Source organism: Cherax quadricarinatus, chromosome 11 (assembly GCF_038502225.1).
Source record: "Cherax quadricarinatus isolate ZL_2023a chromosome 11, ASM3850222v1, whole genome shotgun sequence".
In the NCBI taxonomy this organism is placed as follows: domain Eukaryota; kingdom Metazoa; phylum Arthropoda; class Malacostraca; order Decapoda; family Parastacidae; genus Cherax; species Cherax quadricarinatus.
The window spans coordinates 22,769,670-22,785,266 of record NC_091302.1 but is presented as its reverse complement, the minus strand read 5'-3'; the positions used below and the strand labels follow the sequence as shown (position 1 = coordinate 22,785,266).

General features: G+C 44.8%; 1 protein-coding gene across 3 annotated transcripts in view; it reads right to left on the bottom strand.

Annotated features, from left to right (window-relative positions):
• The window catches only part of LOC128687709 (glutamate receptor ionotropic, kainate glr-3-like), a 123,975-nt gene that overhangs the window by 15,211 nt on the left and 93,167 nt on the right, over positions 1–15,597 (bottom strand). The window contains exons 10-11 of one of the 3 annotated variants that reach the window (XM_070083969.1): positions 15,068–15,197; positions 13,433–14,037 (exon numbers count right to left, since the gene is read on the bottom strand). In XM_070083969.1, coding sequence (XP_069940070.1) covers positions 14,035–14,037; positions 15,068–15,197 — 133 coding nt within the window. In that variant the 3' untranslated portion in view covers positions 13,433–14,034. Of the gene's footprint in view, positions 1–13,432; positions 14,038–15,067; positions 15,198–15,597 lie in introns of those variants that run through there. The other 2 variants (XM_053775311.2, XM_070083970.1) reach the window with 2 other exon arrangements.

Below are 15,597 nucleotides of genomic sequence, written 5' to 3'. Positions count from 1 at the left end.
GGACACTGCTATAGTGTGGACAGTGCTATAGTGTGGACAGTGCTATAGTGTGGACACTGCTATATTGTGGACACTGCTATAGTGTGGACAGTTCTATAGTGTGGTCACTGCTATAGTGTGGACAGTGCTATATTGTGGACACTGCTATAGTGTGGACACTGCTATAGTGTGGACACTGCTATAGTGTGGACACTGCTATAGTGTGGACACTGCTATAGTGTGGACACTGCTATAGTGTGGACACTGCTATAGTGTGGACACTGCTATAGTGTGGACACTGCTATAGTGTGGACACTGCTATAGTGTGGACACTGCTATAGTGTGGACACTGCTATAGTGTGGACACTGCTATAGTGTGGACACTGCTATAGTGTGGCCAGTGCTATAGTGCTATAGTGTGGACACTGCTATAGTGTGGACAGTGCTATAGTGTGGACACTGCTATAGTGTGGACACTGCTATAGTGTGGACACTGCTATAGTGTGGACACTGCTATAGTGTGGACACTGCTATAGTGTGGACACTGATATAGTGTGGACACTGCTATAGTGTTGACACTGCTATAGTGCGGACTCTGCTGTAGGTTGACACTGCTATAGTGTGGACACTGCTATAGTGTGGACAGTGCTATAGTGTGGACACTGCTATAGTGTGGACAGTGCTATAGTGTGGACAGTGCTATAGTGTGGACAGTGCTATAGTGTGGACACTGCTATAGTGTGGACACTGCTGTAGTGTGGACACTGCTATAGTGTGGACACTGCTATAGTGTGGACACTGCTATATTGTGGACACTGCTATAGTGTGGACAGTTCTATAGTGTGGCCACTGCTATAGTGTGGACAGTGCTATATTGTGGACACTGCTATAGTGTGGACACTGCTATAGTGTGGACACTGCTATAGTGTGGACACTGCTATAGTGTGGACACTGCTATAGTGTGGACACTGCTATAGTGTGGACACTGCTATAGTGTGGACACTGCTATAGTGTGGACACTGCTATGGTGTGGACACTGCTATAGTGTGGACACTGCTATAGTGTGGACACTGCTATAGTGTGGACAGTTCTATAGTGTGGACACTGCTATAGTGTGGACAGTGCTATAGTGTGGACAGTGCTATAGTGTGGACACTGCTATAGTGTGGACACTGCTATAGTGTGGACACTGCTATAGTGTGGACACTGCTATAGTGTGGACACTGCTATAGTGTGGACAGTGCTATAGTGTGGACAGTGCTATAGTGTGGACACTGCTATATTGTGGACACTGCTATAGTGTGGACAGTTCTATAGTGTGGCCACTGCTATAGTGTGGACAGTGCTATATTGTGGACACTGCTATAGTGTGGACACTGCTATAGTGTGGACACTGCTATAGTGTGGACACTGCTATAGTGTGGACACTGCTATAGTGTGGACACTGCTATAGTGTGGACACTGCTATAGTGTGGACACTGCTATAGTGTGGACACTGCTATAGTGTGGACACTGCTATAGTGTGGACACTGCTATAGTGTGGACACTGCTATAGTGTGGCCACTGCTATAGTGTGGACAGTGCTATAGTGTGGAAAGTGCTATAGTGTGGACACTGCTATAGTGTGGACAGTGCTATAGTGTGGACACTGCTATAGTGTGGACACTGCTATAGTGTGGACACTGCTATAGTGTGGACACTGCTATAGTGTGGACACTGCTATAGTGTGGACACTGATATAGTGTGGACACTGCTATAGTGTTGACACTGCTATAGTGCGGACTCTGCTGTAGGTTGACACTGCTATAGTGTGGACACTGCTATAGTGTGGACAGTGCTATAGTGTGGACACTGCTATAGTGTGGACAGTGCTATAGTGTGGACAGTGCTATAGTGTGGACAGTGCTATAGTGTGGACACTGCTATAGTGTGGACACTGCTGTAGTGTGGACACTGCTATAGTGTGGACAGTTCAATAGTGTGGACAGTTCTATAGTGTGGACTCTGCTATAGTGTGGACACTGCTATAGTGTGGACACTGCTATAGTGTGGACACTGCAATAGTGTGGACACTGCTATAGTGTGGACAGTGCTATAGTGTGGACTCTGCTATAGTGTGGACAGTGCTATAGTGTGGACAGTGCTATAGTGTGGACTCTGCTATAGTGTGGACACTGCTATAGTGTGGACACTGCTATAGTGTGGACACTGCTATAGTGTGGACACTGCTATAGTGTGGACACTGCTATAGTGTGGACACTGCTATAGTGTGGACACTGCTATAGTGTGGACACTGCTATAGTGTGGACACTGCTATAGTGTGGACACTGCTATAGTGTGGACACTGCTATAGTGTAGACAGTTCTATAGTGTGGACAGTGCTATAGTGTGGACAGTGCTATAGTGTGGACAGTGCTATAGTGTGGACAGTGCTATAGTGTGGACTCTGCTATAGTGTGGACTCTGCTAAAGTGTGGACACTGCTACAGTGTGGACTCTGCTATAGTGTGGACTCTGCTATAGTGTGGACTCTGCTAAAGTGTGGACACTGCTACAGTGTGGACTCTGCTATAGTGTGGAGAGTGCTATAGTGTGGACTCTGCTATAGTGTGGACTCTGCTATAGTGTGGACAGTGCTATAGTGTGGACTCTGCTGTAGCGTGGACAGAGCTATAGTGTGGACTTTATTATAGTGTGAACAGTGCTATAGTGTGAACTCTGCTATAGTGAGGACAGTTCTTTAGTGTGGACTCTGCTATAGTGTGGACACTCCTATAGTGTGAACTCTGCTATAGTGTGGATACTGCTATAGTGTGGACACTGCTATAGTGTGGAGACTGCAGTAGTGTGGACTCTGCTATGGTGTGGACACTGCTATAGTGTGGACTCTGCTATAGCGTGGACGCTGCTATAGTGTGGACACTGCTATAGTGTGGACTCTGCTATAATGTGTTCACTGCTATAGTGTGGACTCTGGTATAGTGTGGGTACTGCTATAGTGTGGCAACTGCTATGGTGTGGACACTGTTATAGTATGGACACTGCTGTAGTGTGGACACTGCAATGGTGTGGACACTGCTATAGTGTGGACTGTGTTATAGTGTGGATACTGCTACAGTGTGGACACTGCTACAGTGTGGACAGTGTTATAGTGTGGGCACTGCTATAGTGTGGACACTGCTACAGTGTGGACTCTGCTATAGTGTGGACACTGCTATAGTGTGGACTCTGCTATAGTGTGGACTCTGCTATAGTGTGGACAGTACTATAGTGTGGTCTCTGCTATAGTGTGAACAGTGCTATAGTGTGGACACTGCTATAGTGTGGACACTGCTACAGTGTGGCCAGTGCTATAGTGTGCACAGTGCTGTAGTGTGGACTCTGCTATAGTGTGAACAGTGCTATAGTTTGGACACTGCTATAGTGTGGACTCTGCTATAGGGTGAACAGTGCTATAGTGTGAACACTGCTATAGTGTGGACTCTGCTATATTGTGAACAGTGCTATAGTGTGAACACTGCTATAGTGTGGACTCTGCTATAGTGTGGACAGTGCTATAGTGTGGACTCTGCTATAGTGTGAACAGTGCTATAGTGTGAACACTGCTATAGTGTGGACTCTGCTATAGTGTGAACAGTGCTATAGAGTGAACACTGCTATAGTGTGGACTCTGCTATAGTGTGAACAGTGCTATAGTGTGAACACTGATATAGTGTGGACTCTGCTATAGTGTGGCCAGTGCTATAGTGTGGACACTGCTATAGTGTGGACTCTGCTATAGTGTGGACAGTACTACAGTGTGGTCTCTGCTATAGTGTGAACAGTGCTATAGTGTGGACACTGCTATAGTGTGGACTCTGCTAGAGTGTGGACAGTGCTGCTGCTATTGTGTGGACTCTGCTATAGTGTGAACACTGATATAGTGTGGACTCTGCTATAGTGTGAACAGTGCTATAGTGTGAACACTGCTATAGTGTGGACTCTGCTATAGTGTGGACTGCAACAGTGTGGACACTGCTATAGTGCGGACACTGCTATAGTGTAGACTCTGCTATAGTGTGGACTCTGCTATAGTGTGAACACTGCTATTGTGTGGATTCTGCTATAGTGTGGACTCTGCTATAGTGTGAACATTGCTATACTGTGGATTCTGCTATAGTGTGGACACTGCTATAGTGTGGACACTGCTATAGTGTGAACACTGCTATAGTGTATACTCTGCTATAGTGTGGACACTGCCACAGTGTGGACACTGCTTTAGTGTGGACACTGCTATAGTGTGGACACTGCTATAGTGTGGACACTGCTATAGTGTGGACACTGCTATAGTGTGGACTCTGCTATAGTGTGGACACTGCTATAGTGTGGACTCTGCTATAGTGTGGACACTGCTATAGTGTGGACTCTGCTATAGTGTGGACACTGCTATAGTGTGGACTCTGCTATAGTGTGGACTCTGCTATAGTGTGGACACTGCTATAGTGTGGACACTGCTATAGTGTGGACACTGCTATAGTGTGGACACTGCTATAGTGTGGACACTGCTATAGTGTGGACACTGCTATAGTGTGGGCTCTTCTATAGTGTGGACTCTGCTAAGGTGTGGACACTGCTATAATGTCCACACTGCTATAGTTTGGACACTGCTATAGTGTGGACTCTGCTACAGTGTGGACACTGCTATAGTGTGCACTCTGCTATAGTGTGAACACTGCTATAGTGTGGACTCTGCTACAGTGTGGACACTGCTATAGTGTGGACACTGCTATAGTGTGGACACTGCTATAGTGTGGACTCTGCTATAGTGTGGACACTGCTATAGTGTGGACTCTGCTATAGTGTGGACTCTGCTATAGTGTGAACACTGCTATAGTGCGGATTCTGCTATAGTGTGGACACTGCTATAGTGTGGACAGTGCTATAGTGTGTACTCTGCTATAGTGAGGACACTGCTATAGTGTGGACTCTGCTATAGTGTGGACAGTGCTGTAGTGTGGACACTGCTATTGTGTGGACTCTGCTATAGTGTGGACACTGCTATAGTGTGGACACTGCTATAGTGTGGACTCTGCTATAGTGTGGACTCTGCTATAGTGTGGACTCTGCTATAGTGTGGACACTGCTATAGTGTGGACACTGCTATAGTGTGGACACTGCTATAGTGTGGACTCTGCTATAGTGTGGACACTGCTATAGTGTGGACTCTGCTATAGTGTGGACACTGCTATAGTGTGGACACTGCTATAGTGTGGACACTGCTATAGTGTGGACACTGCTATAGTGTGGACACTGCTATAGTGTGGACACTGCTATAGTGTGGACTCTGCTATAGTGTGGACACTGCTACAGTGTGGACACTGCTACAGTGTGGACACTGCTATAGTGTGGACACTGCTATAGTGTGGACACATCTATAGTGTGGACATTGCTGTAGCATGGACACTGCTATGGTGTGGACACTGCTATAGTGTGGACACTGCTATAGTGCGAACTCTGCTATAGTGTGGACACTGCTATAGTGTGGACACTGCTATAGTGTGGACACTGCTATAGTGTGGACACTGCTATAGTGTGGACACTGCTATAGTGTGGACTCTGCTATAGTGTGGACTCTGCTATAGTGTGGACACTGCTATAGTGTGGACATTGCTACTGTGTAGACTCTGTTATAGTGTGGACTTTGCTATAGTGTAGACTCTGCTATAGTGTGGACAGTGCTAAAGTGTGGACACTGCTATAGTGTGGACACTGCTACAGTGTGGACTCTGCTATAGTGTGGACACTGCTATAGTGTGGACTCTGCTATAGTGTGGACACTGCTATAGTGTGGACACTGCTATAGTGTGGACACTGTTATAATATGGACACTGCTGTAGTGTGGACACTGCTATGGTGTGGACACTGCTATAGTGTGGAATGTGTTATAGTGTGGATACTGCTACAGTGTGGTCACTGCTACAGTGTGGACACTGCTATAGTGTGGACACTGCTATAGTGTGGACACTGCTATAGTGTGGACTCTGCTATAGTGTGGACACTGCTATAGTGTGGACACTGCTATAGTGTGGACACTGCTATAGTGTGGACACTGCTATAGTGTGGACTCTGCTATAGTGTGGACACTGCTATAGTGTGGACTCTGCTATAGTGTGGACACTGCTACAGTGTGGACAGTGGTATAGTGTGGACAGTGCTATAGTGTGGACTCTGCTATAGTGTGAACAGTGCTATAGTTTGTACAATGCTATAGTGTGGACTCTCCTATAGTGTGAACAGTGCTATAGTGTGAACACTGCTATAGTGTGGACTCTGCTATAGTGTGAACAGTGCTATAGTGTGAACACTGCTATAGTGTGGACTCTGCTATAGTGTGGACAGTGCTATAGTGTGGACTCTGCTATAGTGTGAACAGTGCTATAGTTTGGACACTGCTATAGTGTGGACTCTGTTTAGTGTGGACTCTGCTACAGTGTGGACACTGCTATAGTGTGGACACTGCTATAGTGTGAACACTGCTTTAGTGTGAACACTGCTATAGTGTGGACTCTGCTATAGTGTGGACACTGCTATGGTGTGAACACTGCTATAGTGTGGACTCTGCTATAGTGTGGACACTGCTATAGTTTGGACTCTGCTATAGTGTGGAACACTGCTATAGTGTGGACTCTGCTAGAGTGCTATAGTGTGAACACTGCTACTCTGCTATAGTGTGAACAGTGCTATAGTTTGGACACTGCTATAGTGTGGACTCTGTTTAGTGTGGACTCTGCTACAGTGTGGACACTGCTATAGTGTGGACACTGTTATAGTGTGGAATCTGCAATAGTGTGGACTCTGCTATAGTGTGAACACTGCTATAGTGAGGATTCTGCTTTAGTGTGGACTCTGCTATAGTGTGAACATTGCTATAATGTCGATTCTGCTATAGTGTGGACACTGCTATAGTGTGAACACTGCTATTGTGCGGACACTGCTATAGTGTGGACTCTGCTATAGTGTGGACACTGCCACAGTGTAGACACTGCTATAGTGTGGACTCTGCTATAGTGTGGACACTGCTAGAGTGTGGACACTGCTATAGTATGGGCACTGCTATAGTGTGGACTTTGCTATAGTATGGACACTGCTATAGTGTGGACACTGCTATAGTGTGGACACTGCTATAGTGTGGACTCTGCTATAGTGTAGACACTGGTATAGTGTGGACTCTGCTTTAGTGTGGACTCTGCTACAGTGTTGACACTGCTATAGTTTGGACTCTGCTATAGTGTGGACTTTGCTGGACTGTAGACTCTGCTATGGTGTGGCCACTGCTATAGTGTGGACACTCATGTAGAGTGGACTCTGCTATAGTGTGGACAGTGCTAAAGTGTGGACACTGCTATAGTGTGGACACTGCTACAGTGTGGACTCTGCTATAGTGTGGACACTGCTATAGTGTGGACTCTGCTATAGTGTGGACACTGCTAACGTGTGGACACTGCTATAGTGTGGACACTGTTATAGTATGGACACTGCTGTAGTGTGGACACTGCAATGGTGTGGACACTGCTATAGTGTGGACTGTGTTATAGTGTGGATACTGCTACAGTGTGGACACTGCTACAGTGTTGACAGTGCTATAGTGTGGGCACTGCTATAGTGTGGACACTGCTACAGTGTGGACTCTGCTATAGTGTGGACACTACTATAGTGTTGACTCCGCTATAGTGTGGACACTGCTATAGTGTGGACACTGCTATAGTGTGGACTCTGCTATAGTGTGAACAGTGCTGTAGTGTGGACACTGCTATAGTGTGGACACTGCTACAGTGTGGACAGTGGTATAGTGTGGACAGTGCTATAGTGTGGACTCTGCTATAGTGTGAACAGTGCTATAGTTTGTACAATGCTATAGTGTGGACTCTGCTATAGTGTGAACAGTGCTATAGTGTGAACACTGCTATAGTGTGGACTCTGCTATAGTGTGAACAGTGCTATAGTGTGAACACTGCTATAGTGTGGACTCTGCTATAGTGTGGACAGTGCTATAGTGTGGACTCTGCTATAGTGTGAACAGTGCTATAGTGTGAACACTGCTATAGTGTGGACTCTGCTATAGTGTGAACAGTGCTATAGTGTGAACACTGCTATAGTGTGGACTCTGCTATAGTGTGAACAGTGCTATAGTGTGAACACTGCTATAGTGTGGACTCTGCTATAGTGTGAACAGTGCTATGGTGTGAACACTGCTATAGTGTGGACTCTGCTATAGTGTGGACAGTTCTATAGTGTGGACTCTGCTATAGTGTGAACAGTGCTATAGTGTGAACACTGCTATAGTGTGGACTCTGCTAGAGTGTGAACAGTGCTTTAGTGTGAACACTGCTATAGTGTGGACTCTGCTATAGTGTGGACAGTGCTATAGTGTGGACTCTGCTATAGTGCGAACAGTGCTATAGTTTGGACACTGCTATAGTGTGGACTCTGCTATAGTGTGGACTGCAACAGTGTGGACACTGCTATAGTGTGGACACTGCTATAGTGTAGACTCTGCTATAGTGTGGACTCTGCTACAGTGTGAACACTGCTATTGTGTGGATTCTGCTATAGTGTGGACTCTGCTATAGTGTGAACATTGCTATACTGTGGATTCTGCTATAGTGTGGACACTGCTATAGTGCGGACACTGCTATAGTTTGGACACTGCTGTAGTGTATACTCTGCTATAGTGTGGACACTGCCACAGTGTGGACACTGCTTTAGTGTGGACTGTGCTATAGTGTGGACACTGCTATAGTGTGGTCACTGCTATTGTATGGACACTGCTATAGTGTGGACTTTGCTGTAGTATGGACACTGCTATAGTGTGGACACTGCTATAGTGTGGTCTCTGGTATAGTGTGGACTCTGCTATAGTGTAGACACTGGTATAGTGTGGACTCTGCTATGGTGTGGACTCTGCTACAGTGTGGACACTGCTATAGTTTGGACTCTGCTATAGTGTGGACTTTGCTATGGTGTAGACACTGCTATGGTGTGGACACTGCTGTAGTGTGGACACCCATGTAGAGTGGACTCTGCTATAGTGTGGACACTGCTATAGCATGGACACTGCTGTAGTGTGGACACTGCTATAGCGTGGACTCTGCTATAGTGTGGACTTTGCTATGGTGTAGACACTGCTATGGTGTGGACACTGCTGTAGTGTGGACACTCCTGTAGAGTGGACTCTGCTATAGTGTGGACACTGCTATAGCATGGACACTGCTGTAGTGTGGACACTGCTATAGCGTGGACTCTGCTACAGTGTGGACACTGCTATAGTGTGGACACTGCTATAGTGTGGACTCTGCTATAGTGTGGACTCTGCTATAGTGTGAACACTACTATAGTGTGGATTCTGCTATAGTGTGGACTCTGCTATAGTGTGAACACTGCTATAGTGTGGACACTGCTATAGTGTGGACTCTGCTATAGTGTGGACAGTGCTATAGTGTGTACTCTGCTATAGTGTGGACACTGCTATAGTGTGGACTCTGCTATAGTGTGGACAGTGCTGTAGTGTGGATACTGCTATTGTGTGGACTCTGTTATAGTGTGGACTCTACTATAGTGTGGACACTGCTATAGTGTGGACATTGCTACAGTGTGGGCTCTGTTATAGTGTGGACTCTGCTAAAGTGTGGACTCTGCTACAGTTTGGACAGTGCTATAGTGTGGACATTGCTATAGTGTGGACACTGCTACAGTGTGGACTCTGCTATAGAGTGGACACTGCTATAGTGTGGACTCTGCTATAGTGTGGACACTGCTAACGTGTGGACACTGCTATAGTGTGGACACTGTTATAGTATGGACACTGCTGTATTGTGGACACTGCTATGTTGTGGACACTGCTATAGTGTGGACTGTGTTATAGTGTGGATACTGCTACAGTGTGGACACTGCTACAGTGTGGACACTGCTATAGTGTGAAAACTGTTATAGTGTGGACACTGCTATAGTGTGGACATTGTTTTAGTGTGGACACTGCTAACGTGTGAACACTGCTATAGTGTGGACACTGCTAACGTGTGGACACTGCTATAGTGTGGACACTGCTAACGTGTGGACACTGCTATAGTGTGGACATTGCTATAGTGTGGACACTGCTATAGTATGGACACTGCTATAGTGTGGACACTGCTATAGTGTGGACAATGCCATAGTGTGGACACTGCTATAGTGTGGAGACGGCTGTAGTGTGGACACTGCTAAAGTGTGGACGCTGGTATAGTGTGGACACTTTTATAGTGTGGACACTGCTATAGTGTGGTTACTGCTATAGTGTGGACACTGCTATAGTGTGGACTCTGCTGTAGTGTGGACACTGTTATAGTGTGGACACTGCTAGAGTGTGGACTCTGCTATAATGTGTACACTGCTATAGTGTGGACACTGTTATAGTGTGGACACTGCTATAGGGTGAACACTGCTATAGTGTGGACACTGCTATAGTGTGGACACTGCTATAGTTTGGACACTGCTAGAGTGTGGACACTGCTGTGGAGTGGACTCCTCTATAGTGTGGACACTGCTATAGTGTCGACACTGCTATAGTGTGGACAGTGCTATAGGGTGGACACTGCTATAGTGTGGACACTGCTATAGTTTGGACACTGCTATAGTGTGGGCTCTGCTATAGTGTGGACACTGCCATAGTGTGGACAATGCTATAGTGTGGACTCTGCTATAGTGTGGACACTGCTATAGTGTGGACACTGCTATAGTGTGGACACTGCTATAGTGTGGACACTGCTATAGTGTGGACTTTGCTGTAGTATGGACACTGCTATAGTGTGGACACTGCTATAGTGTGGACTCTGGTATAGTGTAGACACTGGTATAGTGTGGACTCTGCTATGGTGTGGACTCTGCTACAGTGTGGACACTGCTATAGTTTGGATTCTGCTATAGTGTGGACTCTGCTATAGTGTGAACACTGCTAAAGTGTGGATTCTGCTATAGTGTGGACATTGCTATAGTGTGGACAGTGCTATAGTGTGTACTCTGCTATAGTGTGTACTCTGCTATAGTGTGGAATTTGCTGTGGTGTAGACACTGCTATGGTGTGGACACTGCTATAGTGTGGACACTCCTGTAGAGTGGACTCTGCTATAGTGTGGACACTGCTGTAGCATGGACACTGCTGTAGTGTGGACACTGCTATAGCGTGGACTCTGCTATAGTGTGGACTCTGCTACAATGTGGACTTTGCTATGGTGTAGACACTGCTGTGGTGTGGACACTGCTATAATGTGGACACTCCTGTAGAGTGGACTCTGCTATAGTGTGGACACTGCTATAGCATGGACACTGCTGTAGTGTGGACACTGCTATAGCGTGGACTCTGCTATAGTGTGGACTCTGCTACAGTGTGGACTTTGCTATGGTGTAGACACTGCTGTGGTGTGGACACTGCTATAGTGTGGACACTCCTGTAGAGTGGACTCTGCTATAGTGTGGACACTGCTATAGCATGGACACTGCTGTAGTGTGGACACTGCTATAGCGTGGACTCTGCTATAGTGTGGACTCTGCTATAGTGTGGACTCTGCTATAGTGTGAACACTGCTAAAGAGTGGATTCTGCTATAGTGTGGACATTGCTATAGTGTGGACAGTGCTATAGTGTGTACTCTGCTATAGTGTGGACACTGCTATAGTGTGGACTCTGCTATAGTGTGGACAGTGCTATAGTGTGGACACTGCTATAGTGTGGACTCTGCTACAGTGTGGACTCTGCTATAGTGTGGACACTGCTATAGTGTGGACTCTGCTACAGTGTGGACTCTGTTATAGTGTGGACTCTGCTAAAGTGTGGACTCTGCTATAGTGTGGACAGTGCTATAGTGTGGACACTGCTATTGTGTGGACACTGCTACAGTGTGGACTCTGCTATAGTGTGGACACTACTATAGTGTGGACTCTGCTATAGTGTGGACACTGCTTTAGTGTGGACAGTGGTATAGTGTGGACGCTGCTACAGTGTGGACAGTGGTATAGTGTGGACTCTGCTATAGTGTGGACTCTGCTATAGTGTGGAGAGTGCTATAGTGTGGACTCTGCTATAGTGTGAACAGTGCTATAGTTTGGACTCTGCTATAGTGTGGACTGTGCTATAGTGTGAACAGTGCTATAGTGTGAACACTGCTATAGTGTGGACTCTGCTATAGTGTGACCAGTGCTATAGTGTGAACACTGCTATAGTGTGGACTCTGCTATAGTGTGGACAGTGCTATAGTGTGTACTCTGCTATAGTGTGAACAGTGCTATAGTGTGAACACTGCTATATCGTGGACTCTGCTATAGTGTGAACAGTGCTATAGTGTGAACACTGCTATAGTGCGGACTCTGCTATAGTGTGTACAGTGCTATAGTGTGGACTCTGCTATAGTGTGAACAGTGCTATAGTTTGGACACTGCTATAGTGTGGACACTGCTACAGTGTGGACACTGCTATAGTGTGGACTCTGCTATAGTGTGGACACTGCTATAGTGTGGACTTTAGTATAGTGTGGACACTGCTATAGTGTGGACTCTACTATAGTGTGGACACTGCTATAGTGTGGACTCTACTATATTTTGGACACTGCTATAGTGTGGACACTGTTATAGTGTTTACACTGCTATAGTGTGGACACTGCTATAGTGTGTACACTTGACACTGCTCTGGTGTGGACACTTGACACTGCTATAGTGTGGACACTGCTATAGTGTGGACACTGCTATAGTGTGGACACTGCTATAGTGTGGACACTTGACACTGCTATAGTGTGGACACTTGACACTGCTATAGTGTGGACACTTGACACTGCTATAGTGTGGACACTTGACACTGCTATAGTGTGGACACTTGACACTACTATAGTGTGGACACTGCTATAGTGTGGACACTTGGCACTGCTATAGTGTGGACACTTGACACTACTATAGTGTGGACACTGCTATAGTGTGGACACTTGACACTGCTATACCTATTCCAGCTCTTGCTTATGACACTGAACGTGACAGTAGTTAAGGAACTGATAAAACTGGTCTTTATAAACCACCAGAATCTGAGAATTTTAAACACCTTCATTTAATCACTCTACAAGACTTAAATGACCTTGTCTGGTTCTTTGTCCTATCACAGCAGAATCACGCTTACAAGAGTCGAATCTTTCTGCAGAAAGAATAAAACATTCATGTTTTGTACACGCAATATTAGCTCGGCGGAATTCAACCAAATGGAGGATGGTGTGTATATGTGCACTAATGTAAATTGTCTTATGGAGTAAATGTTCTGTGAACACCATTATGACCAACTGAGACTATTCATCGATTCCAGCAAGGTTAGTTTAAAGCAATGATCTTTCATAACAACAACGACAACCATCTGTGCCAGCTGCTTATACTGTGGGATTAAGGAAACATACGAATTCGTGGTAATTCTATTCTGAATAACAAAATACAACGATCTTGGTTAAACATAAGGTATTTGCTCCTTTTATTTGTGGAAAAGTCGTGACGATGCTAACCACCACATGATCAAAGACCGGCAAGAAATTAAACTTACTACATAAGCCACTGATGTATTCTCAAAATATTCCACCACTGCATATAAAGTTGGGCCTATTGAAATGTGTAGGTGCACAATTTTTTTAACTTAGGGATAAATTTAGACGCGTTTTAACTGAAGCAAAACTTAAGGCTGGAGTAATTGTTTTGGCTGAGATACGTGAACTAGTATCTGACTCAGTCATCACTACTGGAGGTACCTGCATGGAAAGCTTTCAAACAGATTGTCCAGAACTTCCTAGGAAGGTACAGAGCAAACAATTATGTCGAGGTCGTGCAAAACATGATAAAATCCTGTAGAACACTGGTTTGCCGAATGTCCAGGAAAACTCAGTTTTTCAATTCCAAGTGGACTTTTTTCCAACCATTTCAGGTGCTGTTAGTGATGAGCATCTCAGCGTAATGTAAGTATGCAGTTAGGAGTGCTTAAATTCCAACATGACAGACGACGGCCGTTGGTTTCTTCAAAGATACATCACTGTTGGTTATAAATGCAAAAACAAATGCTTAAGTTTTTAAATATTTTCTACTTCCAGTGAGAATATATTGTTTAATGCCCTTCACACTTACTTTATATGGAAGAATATTATATGACTTATTATATGACCAGTGATGTAAATTTTGGTGGAACATATTTTATTAATAAACTTCTCTTGAAATTACATATTTTACAATAACTTAAAATCCTGACGTGTTCGCTCAGTTTTAAGATGTGCAAGAATGGTATGTAATACCGACAAGATGAAATTAACACACATGTGCAACATCTGGGTATCTTTATTGTAGACGTTTCGCCATCCAGTGGGTTTATTAATACAAATTCCAGGACATAACTTAAAGACAGTAGGACTATGTACAGAAGATGAGGTAATCAGTCCCTCAACCTTGGAGTAGGTGCGAAGAGCACCATAGTCGTGGAGATTCTGAAGCAGAAGCAATTTCATCTTGTCGGTATTATATACCATTCTTACACAACTTGTCAGACACTGCAACATCATGGAATCTTGATTTTAAGGACATGTACATAACCTTCACGACTACGACAACTACTACTACAACTAACCCATCTCTTTGGGAAGGACCTACTTCCACTGGGGAATCCCGCCTACCAGTGACTCTGCCCTCGTCTAATACACCTGACGTTACTATATAAGCGCCAGGCTCCTTGCTTCTGCTTCAGAATCTCCACGACTACGGTGATCTTCGCACCTACTCCAAGGTTGAGGGACTGATTACCTCATCTTTTGTACATAGTCCTACTGTCTTTAAGTTATGTCCTGGAATTTATATTGATAAAGCCACTGGATGGCGAAACGTCTACAATAAAGATACCCAGATGTTGCACATGTCTTAATTTCATCAGTTTTAAGCTGAAATTTGGAATCAACTTGATCATATTACACAAGAACACCTTCATTTATCTCTGTAATATATGTTTTGTTATCCACTGTAAATAATGTTCTGAAAACAGGAGACATTAGTTTAGAAAACACAGAAGTAAGTATTACCCAGACATTACTGAGAGAGAGTGCTTCGTTTACTGTGATCTTGCTGGAGGTACGATAACATGTAGTGGTATTTGGTTCGTCTCCTTTCAGCCAATGGAAGAAAAGTCCAGCCTCCGTCATCGACACTATCCTGATTATCAGTGAAATTAAAATTAATTCAAGAAATGCTATGCATATAAGTGGCTTTGGCATGCTGCTCTTACCTGTATTTTTTTTTGTACCTCTGTATGTATGCTAAAATTTCTAAATAAATAAATAATAAATAAATAAATAAATAAATGAGTGATTGCGTAATCACCTATTTATACTCTGTTATTTATGTTTAAAGAGATCGTCTCTCAAAAATCTAATCTCACTTTCTGACTGAGAATATTTTCTCCTCGCGCCATACACCAGATTAATTCAATACACAAATAACCCGCACATGAGAGAGAGGAGCTTAAAAGACGACGTTTCGGTCCGACTTGAACCATTTACAAAGTCAGACCGAAACGTCGTCGTAAGCTCCTCTCTCCTGTGTGGGGGTTATT